This window comes from Gossypium hirsutum, chromosome D10 (assembly GCF_007990345.1).
Source record: "Gossypium hirsutum isolate 1008001.06 chromosome D10, Gossypium_hirsutum_v2.1, whole genome shotgun sequence".
NCBI classification, from domain to species: Eukaryota; Viridiplantae; Streptophyta; class Magnoliopsida; order Malvales; family Malvaceae; genus Gossypium; species Gossypium hirsutum.
In genome coordinates, this window is record NC_053446.1 from 66,950,647 (window position 1) to 66,970,822 (window position 20,176).

Here is a 20,176-nt window from a genome sequence, read left to right on the forward strand (position 1 = left end):
CTTTCTTAAAGAAGCTAACGAGCCTCACGAGGATGAGTGAACAAAGGGTCGTGACTTAGATCAAGCAAAATGAATATAGAAGAGGCACCCCTTTGAAGAGTTCACGAGATTCGATCTTAACATATGGATATCAATGCCTTCACTTTGAGTATTAGGACAAGGTCGTATATGTAACTATTCGTTTTATGTAAAGAGATTTGTTTTCTAGTAAAGTTGTTCTAATAGAATTGAATCGGAATCAATGTCTCTTTTTGTATTCATTCCATTCATCTGCATTACATTTCATTGCATGCATTAAATTTCACAAAATGACCCTAATTAATCAAAATTGTTACAATTACCCTGGAAACTAACGAAAATCCACAAACTAAATATCGCTACGGTACCTACCGCAAAACCAAAGCAATGGATTAAATATTGGAATTATTAGAACAAATGCAAAGAGATATGCAGGCGCAGCTGCAAGAGCAATTAGCAAAAGTTCAACCAGACATAAGGGATCAGATACTAGAATCTCAAAAAAGTATGATGAGCCAAGTAACGAAGTTACTAGCCGGAGGGCTTGAAAAAGGGAAAGGCCTAGTGGTTAAAAGTGGGGAGGATAATGAAAATCTTGCTTATCCCCTAGGTTTTACCCCGATAGGTGTCCACGCCCAACCAGACGCGCATCCACAAGGGGCACCCATTATTATAACACCCAACAATATCAGACCGATACCTCGACACCAATGAATTACCTGACAGGTTCAAGTTCCAATCCGAGGAACAATCCAACCAATCCTGTAGTTCCTGATCTAGACGAAATGACAGAAATAGAAAAAACAAAGTTGGAACTGCCAAAACAACTCAAAGATCGATACAGGAGGTTGGAGGAAAAACTCAGAGCAATGGAAAACGCTGATTACCATTGCGGGGTTGACGCCAAGGATCTGAGTTTTGTCCCAGATCTAGTACTCCCACTGAAATTCAAGACTCCAGAATTTGAAAAGTGTAATGGGACTACTTGTTCTGAAGCTCACATCACAATGTTCTGCCGAAGAATGACGGGATACGTTAATAATGATCAACTGTTAATTCATTGCTTCCAAGATAGTCTGATTGGGTCGGCTGCCAAATGGTACAACCAACAGATCTGTACCAAAATTCACTCATGGAAGGACTTGGCATAGGCTTTCATGAAGCAATATGACCATGTGATAGACATGGCGCCCGACAGAATCACACTGTAGAATATGAAAAAGAAGCAAAGTGAGAGATTCAGACAATATGCCCAAAGATGGTGAGAGGTAGCAACACAAGTCCAGTCACCTCTTTTAGAGAAAGAAACCATGATGCTTTTCATCAACATTCTGAAAGCCCCATTCATTAACCACATGTTGGCAAACACTACCATGAGCTTCTCAGATATGGTAATGTTCGGCGAGATGATTGAAAACGCGGTAAGAAGTGAGAAGATAGATGCGGGGGAAAGTGTCAAAAGATCAACCCAAAAGAACAAGGAAAATGAAGTGAGTAACCTGAGCATGTATAATAAAGGGTATTTCAAATCGGTTACTATAGGCCAGCCGAGAACCATAACCACTAGCTATCAAGGCCCTTCAAGGCAAGAATCCAACTCAAAGCCAAGCATAGAATAACTCCAGTTCTCACCCATCCTGATGACATATAGAGAGTTGTATCATAATCTATTTGATGCACATGTGGTATCCCCGTTCTATGTGGAACCCGTGCAACCTCCGTTTCTGAAATGGTATGATGCGAATACCAATGCGAATACCCGCACAGGAATAACAGGACACTCAATTGAAAACTGCACTACATTTAAAAAGTTAGTTGAAAGGTTCATCAAGATGGGCATCGTGAAGTTTGACGATCCATCAAGACCTAACGTGGCAGAAAATCTGTTACCCAGTCATCCAAACCTAGGGGTAAACGCGATAATTGAAAATAGAGGAAAGAGAACCAAAATTAATGTTGCAGAAGTAAAAACCCCACTGAAATGGGTTTTGAAACAAATGATAGACATGTGATTAATCAGTCAGAATTCGGAAAAGAAACCAAAAGGGATGAGGTGCTACTGTGAGTTCCACGCTGAAGAAGGTCATGAAATCCAGGAGTGCGCTGAATTCAAAGCTTTGGTATAGAGCCTAATGGATAATAAAGAGTTGGAATTCCTTGAAGAAGTCAAAGGCCCAGGAATATGAATATTAACGTCGTATTCAAAAAGAGAGCCGGGAAAGAGAATTTATCAGGGAATATTTTGAACAATGGGACTGTGGAAAATATCCTTGTATGTTTTAGACCTAATTCGGAGTAATGTCCAAAACACGCTTATTACTCTAAGCCTAGGAGTAATAAGAATCATTTTGTGTGATAGGCTTATGTCCAACATTTTTATTTCAATAAAATGTATTTTTTACATTTTTATTTCAATAAAATGTATTTTTTTACTCACTTCGAGCAAATATTTTTTTATTGTTTCCATTTCATTCATAATCATACTATATAGATAAATATCCTTAGATTCTTTTGTTCTTTGGATCTTTATTTGTCTCTATAACAGGTTTCCAGATATCAATGATATGAGCGACACTGCTATTGACTCAGAATATCCTTTTGAGCAAGATAGGTGTCCAGAGAAATCTCAAGACTTTGAAAATAACCGATACTGTAGCTTATCTCCTGATTTGTTAAGGATGGTAGAATAAGATGAGAAACAGATCCTACCTTACAAAGAATTAATAGAACCCATGGCTTTTATCTATGTGGGGCAGGGATGTCATTGGGTCAATCTCACCAGAAGCTTCTGGCAGTAATCGATTCATCTTTGTGGTCGTTGATTACTTCACTAAGTGGGTGGAAGCTGCTTCATATGCCAATGTCACAAAGTCAACAGTCAGCAAATTCTTGAAAAAAGAAATCATATGTCGGCATGGAATGCCAGGAAGGATTATATCCAACAATGCACTAAATTTGAACAACAGCACGATATCAAAAATTTGTAGTCTGTTCAAGATTAACACCATATCGCCCCAAAGCGAATGATGCAATGGAGGTAAAAAAAAACCTCAACTGGGGCAAAACCTTTCTCTTTGGCTTATCGTGGTTTTGCCCATTAAAGTCGAGATTTCTTCTCTCTGAGTTTTTTTTAATCCAATCTTGATTGAAGATAATGGTTCAAAATTATCCGTCATGGTCAAATGAACCAAAAATAAATGATGCAAGCTCACCAAAATGGTTTACCTTAGAGAATTCCATGAGGGGGACTTGGTATTGAAGCATATCCTTCCCATACAAAAGGGCTTCAAAACAAAGTGGATGTCAAACTGGGAAGGACCTTATGTGGAAGGCCTTATCTGGAAAAGCGTCGATATTGACCAAGATGGATGGCAAGAACCTGCCTAATCCTGTGAATTCTAATTAAAGCAAGAAATACTTCACTTTAAAAAAAGAAAAGAAAAAGAAAATGAGAGGCCAATGTAAAAATCCGCAAAGGGCACTTTGAGACCAAAAGGGTTTTGAATTGAAAACCCAGGAATAGGCAATTCAAGTTTTTAATCAAAGGTGGGGCATGTGGTAGTCTTGTCCTCTCCGAATTAATAAGAAGGAGTGATGCTATATCTTAGGTCATCGACAAAGTCTTCTAGGAATTCTAAACACGTATCAAGTTCAAAAGGTCCTCGAGAAATTATGTGCAGAGAAGCTCATGCTACGATATCTGTGGCACCTATTTTCATCTTATTCATTTCGTATCTTAGCAAAATTTGTTATCTTGATTAATTTATTCATTTCGAGCTTTGCTCTCAATAAAATTTCATCTTGTCCATTGCGATAATCTTTTTCAAGCATTTTTCATTGAAATAATAATTAATGGACTGATAATATTCAAACAAAAAGAGTTCTGCATATTACTCTGAAAGCTTCTAAATAGTACGAGGACCTGAAACATGATTATTATTTAGAATTAACCAAACCTAAGGGTTGGAAACATTTGGAAAGAATAGTTTAAATTGTAACTATTTCTTCAGGTTTTCTGTCAAAGATACCAGCTGAGCAAGAAGGCAGCGTAATACGTCAGTGATAGAACCTTGATAAACAACGAGCAATGACAACCTAAGCATTAAAAGAGGATCATTCTCAAAAAATAACAATCTGTATTCATGCAAATATCATTCATACACACCTAGTTAGGAGCATTTGATTCATTCTGATCATGACATCCTAATCACTAGACATAAATAGGTCCATGAAATGGATTCTACAAGTCATGTTCCCCAGAGAACAGATCAGCGAAACCACAAATCCTGTATCCCTGAAGTTGCAGTGGGATGGATTGAAGTCATTATGGCGGATCTTATCTTCCTGAAGTTGCAGTGGAGCAAATTGAAGCCACCAGCCTTATCTCCCTAAAGCTGCAGCGGAGTAGATTAAAGATAACGAATCTTATTTCCCTGGTGTTGCAGTGGAACAGATTAAAACTAAAAGTTATAGTGAATCTTATCTTCCTGAAGTTGCAGTGGAGTAGATTGAAGCCACTAGCCTTATCTCCCTGAACTTGCAGCGGAGCAGACTAAAGATAGCGAATCTTATTTCCCTGACATTGTAGTGGAACAGATTAAAACTACAAGTTATGGCGAATTTTATCTTCCTGAAGTTGCAGCGGAACAGATTGAAGATAGCAAATCTTATTTTTTTGGCATTGCAGTGGAGCAGATTGAAGCCACCAGCCTTATCTCCCTGAAGTTGCAACGAAGAAGATTGAAAACAGCGAATTTTATTTCCCTAGTGTTGTAGTGGAACAGATTAAAGCTACAAATTATGGCAGATCTTATCTTCTTGAAGTTGCAGTGGAGCAGATTGAAGCCACCAGCCTTATCTCTTAGAAGATGCAGTGGGTTGGAATAAGGCTACTTGAAGAGGATGAGCACCAAGAAGTCAAGATTCGGCGAGACTGGGTAAAATTGGTCCTTCTTAAAAGTCTTTACTCCATTCTCGTTACACAACAACGAGCAAAGAGGGGCAGCTGTAGCAGGCCCAATTTGCTCGGGCCCAAAACTAAATAAATAAAACAAAAAAATAAGAGTCCAAGTCCAAATTATTACAAACCCAAAATAAAAACCCTAAGTCCAATTAATAGGCCCACAACCTAAACTCATTCTCAGAACCCTAATGTCCCATGTACGCCGTACCCCCCTCCTCGTACCTCTACAGCTCGCTCACCGCCCGAAGCCTGACATGCATCTACGGCTTTGCACCAAAATGGCAAAAGTTAGCCTTTCAACGTCTGTTGACCTTGTCTGCAAAAAAAAAAGATAGAAATGAAAGCAAGCAAAACAGCAAAAGAAACAACAGAGAAAAGTATCAAACAGTAACATAGACCGATAAGAAAATAACCATGTAATGTTACAGACAATCAAATACAAAAAAAAAAGAAGTTGGAAACAGATTCGAAAGAAAACGAAGGTGCTTTATTTTTATATATTTTTATTTCAAAATAAATAGATTAATAAAAAAGAAATATATTACCTTTAACGTTGCGGACGGAGGCTTCTCCGGTCTTGAGGGTGGCTAGATCAGTGGGCTCGCCGCCAACCCCACCGACGATGACGGGGAGCCGAAAGGCCCTTGAGTTTTATCCTTTCTTTTCTTTTTTTCCAGACTTTTGGAGGTCTTTCGGGCCATTTTAACCCCAAATTCGAGCTCTACTCGAAGAAAGAAGCAAAAAGGGGTGGTTTTGGCATTTTCGGCCACCACGGACGGTGGCGCCGTCGCAGGTGACCGGCGATCAGTACGGTGGCCAACGGTAGGAACCCTAGGCCGGAGAAAAGGGGAAATTTGAGAGAAAATGGCGTATTTTCGATTTTTTTTTAAAATAGGAGAGAAATGAGTTTTTTTTTAAAATTTGGCTTAAATAGCCTAAATAAAATGCACCGTTTTGATTTTTAGGTTAAGAGGCAAAAACGACGCCGTTTTGACCTCTAACCCGTGACCCGACTTAGTTGCCTTCAGGATCCGTGTGTTTCTGCGGTAAAGGGGATATTTCCACACGGGATCCCTCCGCTTTTACGCCGTAATGCAATCCGGTCCCTGTTGTTCTTTATATTTTGGCCGCATAATTTTCTGCTTGTTTCATTTTAGTCCGCGCTGAAATGCTGCGCATGAGGGCTGGGAATATTTTCCCAGTCAGTCCCTCATTCTTCGAGCGTGTTCTATTTTGGTCCCTGGCAGCGTTCTTTTTTATTATTATAATTTTTACCCCGAATTTCATTTCGATTTCAGTATAATCCTTAGCCTGTTTAACTTCAATTTTTTGTTATTTAAAAAAAAGGTTTTATTTAATATTTCATTTAATATTTTATTTATTTACTTACTTTCAATTTTTAATCTAACTTATATTAGTTTTTTTATTTTATCTATTATTTTTTTATTGGCTTGTTTATTTTATTTTTTCCATTATTAGTGCTATTTTATTCAATTATTTATTTAGTTGCTATTTTTCAGATACTTTCAAATTTAGACTTATTATTATTGTGGTTATTGTTGTTGTTATAATTGTTATTATTATATTGTCATTTGCATCATTATTCTTGTTTATGCATGTTAACATTAGGATTCGTTAGTATCAATGTTATATATATGTTATATTTTATTATGCGTATTATGTCATGTTATTTTAAATGTATGTTGCATTATCATCATTAGCCGTGTATAACCCCTTTTTATGTCTTAAACGATTTCTTTTTAAACATAATCAAAATAGCACATATATCATTTTTAAATATTTCATTAGTTTTCATCTAAATTCATAAAAAAAAAGGGGAAAATCTTGAAAACAATGGCAATACTTCGTATTTTGGAGATTTGAGAAATCGTACCTTAACTTACGAGGTCTCGATCTTCTCGTTGAACCTAAATAACCAAACATCCGTTTCAAAATTGAAATACAAGACCGTTTTTTAAAAGGCAAGCTTATTCTCGAGGGCTCAAAGTATCACGTCCTAACTTACGGGATATGATATTTTGTTATCTCAAGATGAGAGAGTCTCTAACAATCGTTTCGATTTATTCAAGCATTTTTCTAAAAATTGTTTTTTTTTAAAGGAGGAGTCGTATTTTTAATTCTTTCCAAACTTTTGACATTCGACACTAAGACGCTAATTAATCAACTAGGTACCAATTTTGGGCATTACGAGGGTGCTAATCCTTCCTCGTACATAACCAACTCCCGAACCTATTTTTCTGAATTTCGTGGACCAAAATCGTTGTTTTAATAAATCAAATCGTTTATTAAAATAACCATTTTTCGAGGTGACTCGATCACACCTCATTAAAAAGGATTGGTGGCGACTCCCATATTCGTTTTCATTTTCAAAACTAAAGTCAACCCTTTTACAAAAAAATGGTTTCGACACTTACAAAATTCAATTTTATTTGATTTTGTTAAAGCCTGCTCGGTACAATCTGAACCTGAATCTAAAAAAATCTTAGCCTAATCTGAAGAAAGCCCAACCGAATCTACCTATTTGCCACCTCTAATTGAAATCTAATTCAACTCATATTATAATCAAATTTAATTTTTTTACCAATCGCATTTTTTCGGTCTAATATTTTATTTAAATCTTTTCAAATATTGAATTTACCTTCAAGCTTCAACAACTCAATTACTCGACTTTTAAATAAGTTTAATAAAAAATATTGAATTATTTAAAGATCTAATTCAGTATTAATATCAATTGAAAATTTAAACACAAGTTCAATGTAACCCTTTTTATGGGGATGTTATGACATTTTCCTTTCGAATGACTAATCTTTTATTTTAATGGGCCATACACGCCATAGCCTAACTTAAATGAATAATGTAAGTGAAAAAGATGTTTATTCATCGCAAATCAATCTATACTAAAATATAATTCACTTTCAAACACTGATTGTGCTCTAGTTATTAAAAGTATTTATGGTAACATTAGAGAGGATTCAAATAGAGATTTGGTGATGCAAATTTAAAAACTGCATAGACACGAGTGGAGAGTGGTCATTAAGCAAATACCAAGAGAGGTGAATTGCGACTATGATGTTTTAGCTGACTTGATGAAAAGTTTTCCAATTGGTGTTCGAATTTTTTATGTTGCTCCTTCATTGATTGATGATCAGATACGGTTAAACAGACGTTTTCTATTATCGATAATTGATTTTTCTTTTTATTTTGTTGCCAAAAAAAATAAGAAATTAAACAAATGGTATTCACTTTAATTTCTAATTTCTAACCGGCCTTACCTAAACTTAGGCAAGAAAACTTTTCCTTAAAAACTTGAACAAATAAACCACCAATTTTTTCCCTTAAGAGACACCAAACGTTTCAAAGTTTTTCTAACCTACTTTCAATTCTTCTTGCAAGCTTCCCGTAACCTAAAAAATAGCTTATTTGCAGCTGTTTTATACAAATTAATTAAGTAACTGGAATTGAGAGTTCTAAAGTTTTCTAGCTTCTAAGGGATGAACAAGAAATTACAGGCTTGCTAAGTAGAAAATTGTGGTTCAACCCATATTTGTGTGACTTCTGAGCTAATTTTGCAAATAAAAATGGTGGGTTATATCAATTTTTATCAAATAATGATGTTTGAGTTTTATAATAATAAAATTGAAAATTGCAATTCTAATTTTCTCCAATACTTTTTTTTTTCTTTTTTTCAAAGTTAGTATAAAGACATGACTAGGTATCAATATTGATTTTTTTTCCTCATCATCAGAATTAACTATTATAAGTACTAAATTCAAATTAATATGTTCACATATGATTTACACAAGTGAGACTTGTACTATAATACTTAAGATTTCAAGATTTCAAGATTTCAACCTTATCATTCGATTATATTTAAATTTTAATACGTCAATTTATTACAAAAATATTTTTTTTTGAAAACCATGTAAAATTTAGAGGTAATCGTATATATATATAAGTAATTGTTTATAAAACCTTTCTAACAAGTTTACTTCTTCGCATTATATATTTTATGAAATAAATTTTTGGATAATTATTCGATAAAGTGGCAAAGAGATTTTTAATTTCATAAGTGAGTAAAAAAAATTGTGGTTTTAATTTATATTTAAAAATAAAATATAAAAAATATATATGATGATTTTCTTTAATCTCACTAAAATCATTATGTGGATATATCAAATAATAATCCATAAAATTTTATCATTTATAGATTAATGTGCTTAAAAGTTAATGTGTGAAATAATTATATACATACAAATATATATAGGGGAAGCCAAAAAGATTTTTGGAGAGTCAAAATTGAATTATAATTTTTTTTGAGATAAAATTATAAAATTATCAATATATTAATTTAAAATTTTAATGTTTTAAGCGGGATTGAATGTGATTATAAATTTTACCATCGTATTAAATTAAAATTTTATATTTTTTAATGAGATTAAGCTATAAATTTATCATTCTATATATATATATGGGGAGATGTATGACATTTTTGTGTATTAAAAAATTCCATTTCTTCTTCAATACTCAAACTAAGCTATCAAATATTCAATACATCCCTTTTTGTTTTTTTTAAATATTTGGTAAACTGTTGTAGAGTTTTTAAATCCCACAGATTAACAGATGTTCTATAAAAATATAGTAAAATATTAAAATAAATATTTTAAAATTATTTGTAGAATAAAAAATATACTGCTAATATACTAAATACTCATCCTTAATTAAAACACATCATAACAACAACTCAATATAAAAATATAAAAAAATATTATGAGAAAGACAAACTATAGATTAACCCATTAAATATTGGTTGGGCCAAGAGTTGAAACAAACCCTAACTTATAGTAACTATAAACACCATAGATGGGGATATGTTGATGTTGGAATTATATATTTATATTTATATTTATAAGAAGATCATTGTAATAACTAACAAATGCAATTAATTGGATTTATTAAAAGAAGTTAGAGAACATCCCACCAAACATTTTGACTGCCAATAACACTGACAAAGACATGTGGATGTGTTAGAATGAAAACCTGTTGATGCTGGAATTATGTTATTTATATCAATTTATTTTTTGGTTATATATAGAAAAGGGATATATATGGTGGAAGTACAGCAATCAAATCAATTTTGATAATAATAAAAAATTAATTTAATTAATTTGAATCTAATTAGATTCAATTTTTAATTATAAATTATTCGAATAAATAACTTTAAATTACTTGAATTCATGATTGTTCGATCTAAAATTTTAATTAATAAATTTGAATAATCAAAACTCAATTATAAATTAACTCGAAGCAAAATATTTATACTTGAAATTACTTCAAATAATTCAAACCTAATATACAATTAAGACATGATTAAGATAGGATTAGACATGTTAAAAGGAGATTGTCATAGCTAGACATACAGAGTGGGTCCCTACCCTTTTAGGTTCTCTAACTGTTGGGTTTCTCAGCAAAGATTTGATCAATGGTAGGCTAATGGGTTAAGGACTTGGGGGCATATTTGGTAAACAACATTATCCATTGAAATTTAATCTAAAAATTTTAATTTAATAGGTTAAACAATCCTTTATTTTTTTCCGAAACAGGGTATCTATCGCTAGATGAGTGATTAATACTTTTGCCGCAAGTGTGTTTTAAAGAGATAAACAACTAACTAGGAAGTGTACTTCATTTCGATGAACAAGGATCGAAAGTAAACTAAATTCGAATAGTGAATAAAGAAATTTGAATCTATATTAGTATTATGAATTAAAATAATATATATTCAAGAGTTAAAAATTTGTTTTCACTTTGAATAATGATTATAATATTTGAATTTGTAATATCTAAATTTGCAAATAGCATATTTAATAACAATATGTTAATTTGAAAGTAATTGCTAAGTAACAAGCTTCAGCAAAAGCACAAAATAAAACAGGGGACAATAAAGTTTGTTTATGTAGTTTTGTTTCCCTATGTTTGCAGAGCTTAGTTCGAAGAGAAATATCTACTATCTTTAACACTTACAACAACTAGTCTTAAATCTATCATACCCTAGTGACAATTTCCTCACTTTTGTATCCTTTAAGACCAATACTCTCCCCACTAAATTTACCCCTGTGAACTTAGCTTGTAAAACCACAACACACCAGTTTTACAATCAAACGCACTCACACAAATAATATGCCTTACTTCAACAAATTAAATGATCTCTATATTCCATACATAAACCTATACAAGTATATCAACTGTATAAAACTTTTCAAGATTTGCTAACATAATCAAGATATATACCAATCCCTATTATACAACAAATTAACTAGTTGAAGACAATATAATAACAAACAATGTAAACAAAGACTCTTGGCAGCTAAGAATTCAATGTTCTGATCTAATCCAATATGCTCTCTCCAAGGGATTAGATAGGCATGACCCAATCCGATCTGACCCACCAAATATGCTTCTCAAAGGGATTAGACAACCACATCTAGGGGCATTCAAATTTTGGTTAAAATTGAATTAACCAACCAAACCAATCTAATTTGGTTAATAGGTCAATTAATCGATCTAATTCAGTCGAAGATCAGCTATTGATTGGAAGTTTGGTGATGGTCGCTAAACTAACTATAATTACAACAAAGGCAAGCGCACCTATCAAACAATAGTATAGCTATGGTGAATAGGGAATATCGTATCCACGAGGACTAAAAGTACTAGTAATTATCGTTTTTCTATTATTTAGCTGATAAATTGAAGTGATGGTTTTTAATCTAAATTTACTAATCTAATTTAACTACGAATGCAATAGAAAATGAAATGGGAAAATAATCGAGGACAACCAATGAGAAAGACAATACCCAGGAAAGAATCCACCTAGACTTTGCCTATTATTCTGAATCTGAATTAAACGATTTATTCACTTGTGCCTTGATTCCGTAGAAATCCCTAAATTATGTTAATATCTCTTTCGAGAGTAAGAACAACTGACTCTAGGTTGATTAATTGAAATCTCTTTCTAATTAAAACCCCCATTGTCGCATTAACTCGATCTATGAATTTCTCTGAGTGCTCCTTTAGATCTTCTTCTAATTGATATTTATAGACGTTAGAATGCTCAAAAAGCCTAAAAATTTAGTTTTTCCACGTGTTTGGGAAACAGTGAGCGATATCGACATGGGCTGGCACATGGGCGTGTGGCCAACCTGTGTCATTCACACGGGCGTGTGGTCAACCCGTGTGGAAATGCTCAGGCCGTGTGGGTCCTAGAAATAGCTCCATTCGTCCGATTTTGGCTCGTTTTTCTCTCCTTTAGCTCTCAAATGCTCTCCTAAGTATAGAAACATGAATTTAAAGGATTAGGAGCATCAAATTCACTAATTTACATCATTAATCATCCAAAAATGCATTAAGAATGGGATTAAAATATGTTACTTTTACAGCCTATCATTTGGTTATCAGTTAATTTAGTTCGAAATCAGGTAATTAACCGAATTAATCGAACTTAATAATTAATAATACAAATTATATGTAGTCTTAATTCGGTTAATTTGATTAATTCGATCAAATGAACATTATCAATTTATTTATTTTTTATATGTTTTATACTTATTTTAACCCAAAAAACAAAAACATAAAATTTTCGGTTAATTCGGTTAACCAACCAAATTAACCGAAATATTTCAGTTCAGTTAATTTTTTTTGAAAAAATTTCGGTTCGGTTAACGGTTAAAAGATTAAAAAATTTAGTTAATTCGATTAATACTAGTTCGGTTCGGTTAATTAAACAGTTAACCGCTTAAATACTCCTACCCACATCACCAATTTTAGTGGTGGAATTAACTGAGGAGTCGAGATTTTTAAATAAATAAAAAATAAAATGACTCACTATCTTAAAATTAAAATATAAAAACTAAATTTAAAATTTTTAAATAGTAAACCAGGAAATAATTATATACAAAAACTATCCCCTTCAAATCCACTACTTTAAAAACTATCAACTTAGAAAAAACTAACTACAAATATAATATTTTTCATTAATGCAAATATAATTTTTCACCCACCGGGTGGGTGCCAATATATCTAATATGTGAAAACTTTAATCAATATTTTAACAATTTGATGGATAATTGAATTAATCAGATTACAATTGATTTGACTAATTCACTCGTCAAGTTAATAATAATTAATTAATTAATCTTAAAAATCTAAATTTTTTTTTTCTAAATTGTAAGCTCAATTCAACTGTCAAATTTTTATTTTTATTTTAAAAATTTTTTTCTTAGACGGTTCGCTCAAAATCGACTAAATTGATAAATAAACCAGTTTATCAACCTGAATTTATTACTTTATTGACGAAAAAAAGAAAAAGATAAATGGCGTGCGGCAATAGTGGAGGGTGACAATACCCCCAAAATGGAGAAGACACCAAAAACCATTCAATGGAGAAAGAAATTGCTTGGTTCCTTCCCATGCAAACAATACGTAGTGACCATACATCCATACATATATATATGTATATATAAAATAAATAATACCCGTACTTTCTTTTGCACATTATTATATCAAACAAAAAAACCCTCAAGTAACCCAAGTTAGTAACCTAATTAAAGTTAAACCGATGGCCGCAGTCTCCATTAATTTAAGCTTCAAAACAAGCTTTTTCGTCATTAAATTTTGACCCAAGTTGGTGAAGTTAAGTAATCAATATTCGTATATTAACGTGGCGTATAATCCTCTATTCTTTGCGCATATATATATATAAGAGAAAGTAGTTGTGAAGCTGATAAACTGCCTTGTTCTTGCATTAGAGAATAGTCAATCCAAACCACAACTCTGTAGCCTTAAATTCTCACAGTCCCTTTCATTTTCTCTCAAATCAAGGGGAAAAATTAAATAAAACCCAAGTTTTTGTTTTGATATTTTGTATGCAAAAGATGGTTATGGAGAACTCAATTGTTTCTGAGTTTGAAGGGATTCTTTTGAAAGACTCGGACCCTTTCTCCTACTTCATGTTGGTTGCATTCGAAGCCTCGGGTTTAATCCGGTTCGCTTTGTTGCTGTTATGTTGGCCGGTGATTCGGTTTCTCGATGCGTTGGGCATGGGTGATGCGGGGTTGAAGTTGATGGTCTTTGTTGCAACGGCGGGGCTTCGGGTGTTGGAGATTGAATCGGTGTCTAGAGCTGTTTTGCCTAAGTTTTTTATGGATGATATTGATATGGAGGCTTGGAGAGTGTTTAGTAGGTATGATAAAAGAGTTGTGGTGACGAAAATGCCTAGGATTATGGTGGAAAGGTTCGTGAAAGAGCATTTACGAGCCGATGAGGTTGTTGGAAGTGAACTTGTGGTGAACCGATTCGGATTTGCTACAGGTTTAGTTAATAGTGATATCGGTTTCATCTCGAGTAAAGTCGCCAAGTTGTTCGTAGACGATGAGCCTAGTTTAGGACTTAGAAGAGCTACGTCAAGTTTTCAATTATTCTCTCTATGCAAGGTAAGAAATTTCATGCAATGTGTTTAAATCCATTGCATTTTATATTTTTTAAATAATTTGATCCTAACCATTAGATTATTGACATGCAGGAACAAATGCACCCACCATTTATCACCGACGAAAATTGCCACGACCACCAACTCCTTCGACCACTACCCGTAATCTTTCATGACGGTCGTCTCGTGATGCGGCCAACACCTTCGACCGCTCTATTAATCCTCTCATGGATGCCATTGGGCATATTACTAGCAATCATTCGAATTATTATCGGTGTAATGCTTCCGCTGCGAATCATCCCCTATGTGACCCCTTTATTTGGCGGCAAAATCATTGTCAAAGGCAAACCACCATCACCCATCTCTGGTAGCAACTCTGGCGTCCTATTCGTTTGCACTCATAGAACTTTAATGGACCCTGTGGTCTTATCCACTGTCCTCATGAGAAAAATCCCAGCAGTCACATATTCCATATCGAGATTATCTGAAATCCTATCACCTATACCGACGGTAAGATTAACGAGAATCAGAGAAGTCGATGCCCAAAAAATTAAACACGAACTATCCAAAGGTGACTTAGTAGTTTGCCCTGAAGGTACAACATGCAGAGAACCCTTTCTGTTAAGGTTCAGTGGCCTATTTGCCGAATTAACGGACCGAATAGTCCCGGTCGCCATGAACTATAGGGTAGGGTTTTTCCACGCAACCACAGCCGGCGGGTGGAAAGCTTTGGACCCGATCTTCTTCTTCATGAACCCTAGACCTGTTTACGAAGTGACATTCTTGAACCAGTTGCCGGCGGAAGCTACGTGTTCGTCAGGTAAAAGCCCGCATGACGTCGCTAATTACGTGCAAAGAATCTTGGCCGCTACGTTAGGGTTTGAGTGCACAAATTTTACAAGGAAAGATAAATACAGAGTATTGGCTGGGAATGACGGAACAGTTTCATGCACTTCTCTTGTTGATCAAGTTAAGAAGGTGGTGAGCACATTTAAACCTTTTCTTCAATGAAAGAAAATAAAATATTTTTTTGTTAATTTATAGGAATAAATTTAATTAATTGTGTTTTTTGGGGTTGTAAATTATTGAATTTGTTTTTTTTAATGGAATTGTTGAATAACTTGTAAGGATGATTGATGTTAATTAAGTTTATATTTGTGGTTAATGTTGTTGATTGTTCCATTGGAATAAATTTCATATTAAGAATTTTATTTTGTTGTTGTAAATTGTAATCACCTTCTACATGTTCTATATATCTTAAATGGCAATTAAACATGTTCAAAGAGTCAAGTTACAATTTATCTGTTTAAGCTCAAAATTTTGTTGAAACAAAAATATTAATTTAACCATTAAAGGAAGAAGATTGAAGACGACGAGAGTTGGTCATTCTCACGTCTATTGCGTTTCTCTTTCTTCTTCCACGCACGGAAGCTTGGGATAGTCCAAAGTGTAGGAAGCTTGGGATAGTCCAAAGTGTAGGTTGCACCACAATTTTAAGAGTTAATAGCAACACACATCCCCAAATCATGATTTTCATTTTAAATTGGTTTTTAAATTTCAAATTGGTCTAATTACATTCATAAACTATTGATGTCATATCAATCAGGTTCTTCCAGTGGCAAATCTAGAAAAATTTTTAGTATGGGACGAAATTTAATTATAACTTTTTCATAGATCAAAATAAAAGTTTAGTACGTATTAATTTATAATGTCATTATTTTTGAAGGGGCTAAACCTTTTTTTTTATTTTTAGGGAGATAAAGTGCAATTTTACTATATATTAATTTATTATTTATTTTAAGAGGATTGAATTGAATTTTTTTTTTTAGTTTTGAGGGTCAAAGTGCAAGTGTGGCTGCATGTGATTCCAACAGAGCTTCAACAAAGGCTCTTTTTTTGATAATTTTCAAGTTTGATTATCTTCTAATCTATGTTGTCATTTGAGATTGTAGGATCATGTAGTTACTTGGTCATCCCTTTTTGGATTGGAAGAATAGAAATCTTTTTATCTTCCAGAATGTTACATGGTTAGCAACAGAAGTTGTTAAAGTCTACTTAGTTGCGCTCAACAATTTGAATTTCATCATAATGGATTCAAGAGCAATACTCTGAGTCCAAGTCATAATTCTCATGCCAATAGTATGTGAGTTTACTTATTCACGGATGGCGCAGTTGCAAGAGATACGGGGAACACTTCTGCAGGAGGTATACTGCGGGATCAACTTGGAAACTAGACTCTAGGATTTAATCGGTACTTGGGCAAATGTTCACCTTTTGAGGTAGAATTAAGGGGCATCCTGGATGGGCTCCTTGTTATGCTTAATAAAGGATATAGACGGGCAACAATTCAGACCGATAATCTTGATGTGGTCCTGGCTTTAACTGATATTAGGTTGGAGATTCAGGTATCACCTTACTTAGGAGGCTTCATCAAATTATGAGATCCAAAAGGCGATGGCAAATCAAATATGTGACTGAAGAACACAACTTAGTCGCGGATCGATTGGCCAAACTTAGCCTTACGTGAAAGTCGAGCTTACAAGTTTTTGATGTAGCCCCAAATGAAATCCTTGAGATCTTACAACAGGATAAAGTGTGTGGCGCTTTTAAGCAATTGAGTTGATGTAACTTGTCTTTTCTTTTTGACCTAAAAAAACTTACACAAACTAATAAATAATGTATAAATATTAATAAAATAATTTTTGAAATTAAACATAATAATTAATAATACATTTAAATATGATTAATTTTTATCAAAAAATATATATTTTATTTACCATATTATTCTCTTAAATCTTATTCTTTTATATTCCTAAATTCAATTGAACAATAAGATGGAGTCACCAGAACATCTAGATTTGTTATTATCCTTTTTATTATTTAATCAATTCAATTAGTTAATTTTTTTAAACAAAAAAATAATTAATATTCATATAATTAAAATAAATATTATGATATGAATTTATTTTGTAATGCGACATGATTATATTTAGTACATATTAGATTAGATAAAATAATATAAATAAATGTTTAAGGACATAAAATATATTAATTCAAGTATAATTAAATTATGAATGTAAAATAATTATTATAACATTATGATATTACAATGTAAATTGCAACCTAATCTCTAAATATGTAATTAAATCAACTAGACTTACTCTTACAGATAAGATTTTTTTTTTTTACTCCCCAATTCTAATTTCAAATAAGTCACTCTTCCTCATTTGTTTCACTTTTCTTACCTTCTTTATTAGTGAAGCTATGAAGGGGATTCTTCATAAATCTCTTTTGCCAATTAATAATACGCTCAACTTATATGATTAATTGCACTTAATTTTGATAAATACTTGAATGAGATGTCATTAATTTTTTAATTATATACAAAAGAAAAACCTGGAAAGTCAAAAAAGTAAGAGATGCGGGCTGTTGTAAAAGTTTTGGGCCAAAGAACAAAGTTGATAGACAAAGATCTATTTTGGGATTTATTTGTAAAAATAATATTTTAATTTTTAGTATTTTATCTTTTAATATTTTTAAATAATTCTTAAATACTAGATTAAATTATAAGATTAGAGTTTTATATTTTTAATATATACTAATATATATATGCGTAGGAGAGGGGGAGAGTACTTTTGAACGGAGATTTCAATTACAATTTAAATTGCCGTTCCGTTTCTTTTTCAACTTTTCTTTTTTATATTATTATTTTATTTGTTACTTACAAAAAAAATCTTCATTAAATATATTTATTTTCACGAGTAGTTAAATCTTCATTTAGCTTTAGGTCAATAGGTAATTCGAGAGAGTCGTGAGATTCGAAATCGCACTTAAAAATTTCCATTCCGGTATTTATTATTTCTTCAGTTTAAGATATAGACATCATCGTCTCACAAAGTTATATTGGCACCGAGTTGTATTGACACCAAGTGATAAAGGATGAGATGGATGAACACGAAAGCGGATCGTAAAGTTTGTCAAAGTCGCGGATTTAACTTAGGGCTCTAGACGATCGAAAAAAATTTGGATTTTGACACAACCTGAAACGAAATTGAATCCAAGTCAGATAAAAAATTAAAATAAATAACTAAAATAAAATAATAAATCAAAGATTAAGGAAGCGAACAAAGAAAATAAATGGAAAGATAGAACGTGGCGTGTAAAAGTCCTAAGAAGCCTTGGAAACACGAAGAATCCACAACCCCCTTCAAGCGGCTCTAATTTCCCCTTCAAGATAGAAACCTTGGTAAAAAAAAGTTTGAAGATGATCCCTACAATCTAAAAAGATTGTTAAAACTCTTCTAAAAGAAACTCAAGAGAAATTATTATAAAAGAAAAACCCAGAAAGAATTTATTAACTCAAAAGAGAAATAGAATAATAATGAATTGTCTATATTGTGTACAATGCAAAGGCCTATATATAGGCTAGCTAAATAAATCTAACTAAAACTTCTAAGTATACTAGAATTCTAATTTAATCTAAACAAAAAGTAGTTTGATATTAAAATCTCTTGTTAACATAAAACTCCTAAAAACTTAAAATACTTAATAATTATAAAAAAAATCAAAATAATAATAAAATAATAATAGCTAATAAATACAATATTGGGCTCATATATAATAAAAATTAAGCTTAAAACATAACCCCAATATGATTTAAACTCGAAATAAAAGCCTAAAATTCGTAATTCCCGTCAAAATCTCATTCAGAAATTCTGCTCGCTCAATCTTCACTAAAACGGTCATAACTCGAGCTCCCGAACTCAAAATCGAGTGATTTAAAATGCATTTTGAAACTAAGAGACAGATCTTCAAACGCCATGGAGACATCTCAACCCAAAAAATACTAGGATCCCATCCAAAAAGTCGTCGTAAATCTGCTGATTTCCCAAGCCTGAAAATTGGTAGCTTTGGTGATTGGAATTGAATAAATATCATCCTATCTGTGCATGTATCACCAAGTCAAAAAGAGCTCGTTAATTTGATGTTGATAAGTGTACGGTTGGAAGAATTTATACAACCATATGCCGTATTCAGCCATTATAGTAAAATTATTTTTGCCTGTGGTTTATCCTCTTTGGAGGAGTTTTTCCACGTTAAATTTATGTGTTCAATTTCTCAATTTCTTCTGCTATTTTTACTTGTCCCTTGCTTAATCGGGTCAATCTCTAACAAGTGGTATCAAAGTTTAATTTTCATAAATCAGCCCATTCAGATATGGCAGCAACAAGGTTTGAAATTGAGAAGTTCGATGGTGAGACAAATTTCAATCTGTGGCAAGTTCGGATGATGGCAATTCTAGTTCAATCCGATTTGGAAAAGGTTGTTACCGAGAAAATGCCTAAGAATCTAAATAAAACAAAATGGGTCTGCAATCCAGTTGTGCCTCGCAAATATGGTATTGCAGGAGGTATTGGTGGAGAAGTCCTCATCTGCCTTGTGGAAAAAGTTAGAAACTCTTTATGCGACTAAGTCTCTAGCTAATCGCTTAATGTTGAAACAACGTCTATTTACGTTTCACATGAACGAATGTGAGCTTCTTAAAGATCACATCATTCAATTCATTACTCTTTTAAATGGTTTAAAGAACATTGAGGTTCATATTGACGATGAAGATCAGGCTATGCTATTATTGTGCTCTTTACCCCCTTCATACAAGTCTTTTAAGGAGATCCTGATTTATGACAGAGACA

The 20,176-nt window shown here is 32.8% G+C and overlaps 1 protein-coding gene across 1 annotated transcript; it reads left to right on the forward strand.

Annotated features, from left to right (window-relative positions):
• Window positions 1-13,785: 13,785 nt before the first annotated feature.
• LOC107929998 (glycerol-3-phosphate acyltransferase 5) lies at window positions 13,786-15,687 on the forward strand. The gene is made up of 2 exons (XM_016861554.2): window positions 13,786-14,487; window positions 14,577-15,687. The coding sequence occupies exons 1-2, from the start codon at window positions 13,921-13,923 to the stop codon at window positions 15,492-15,494; spliced, it is 1,485 nt and encodes a 494-aa protein (XP_016717043.1). The 5' UTR covers window positions 13,786-13,920; the 3' UTR covers window positions 15,495-15,687.
• Window positions 15,688-20,176: the final 4,489 nt, after the last annotated feature.

What these genes read in the sequence shown, in the direction of transcription:
- LOC107929998 (XM_016861554.2), top strand. Translation starts at nt 13,921, where the DNA reads ATGCAAAAGATGGTTATGGAGAACTCAATTGTTTCTGAGTTTGAAGGG. An exon ending in AATTATTCTCTCTATGCAAG is followed by an intron (nt 14,488 to 14,576) that starts GTAAGAAATTTC and finishes ATTGACATGCAG; the next exon opens with GAACAAATGCACCCACCATT.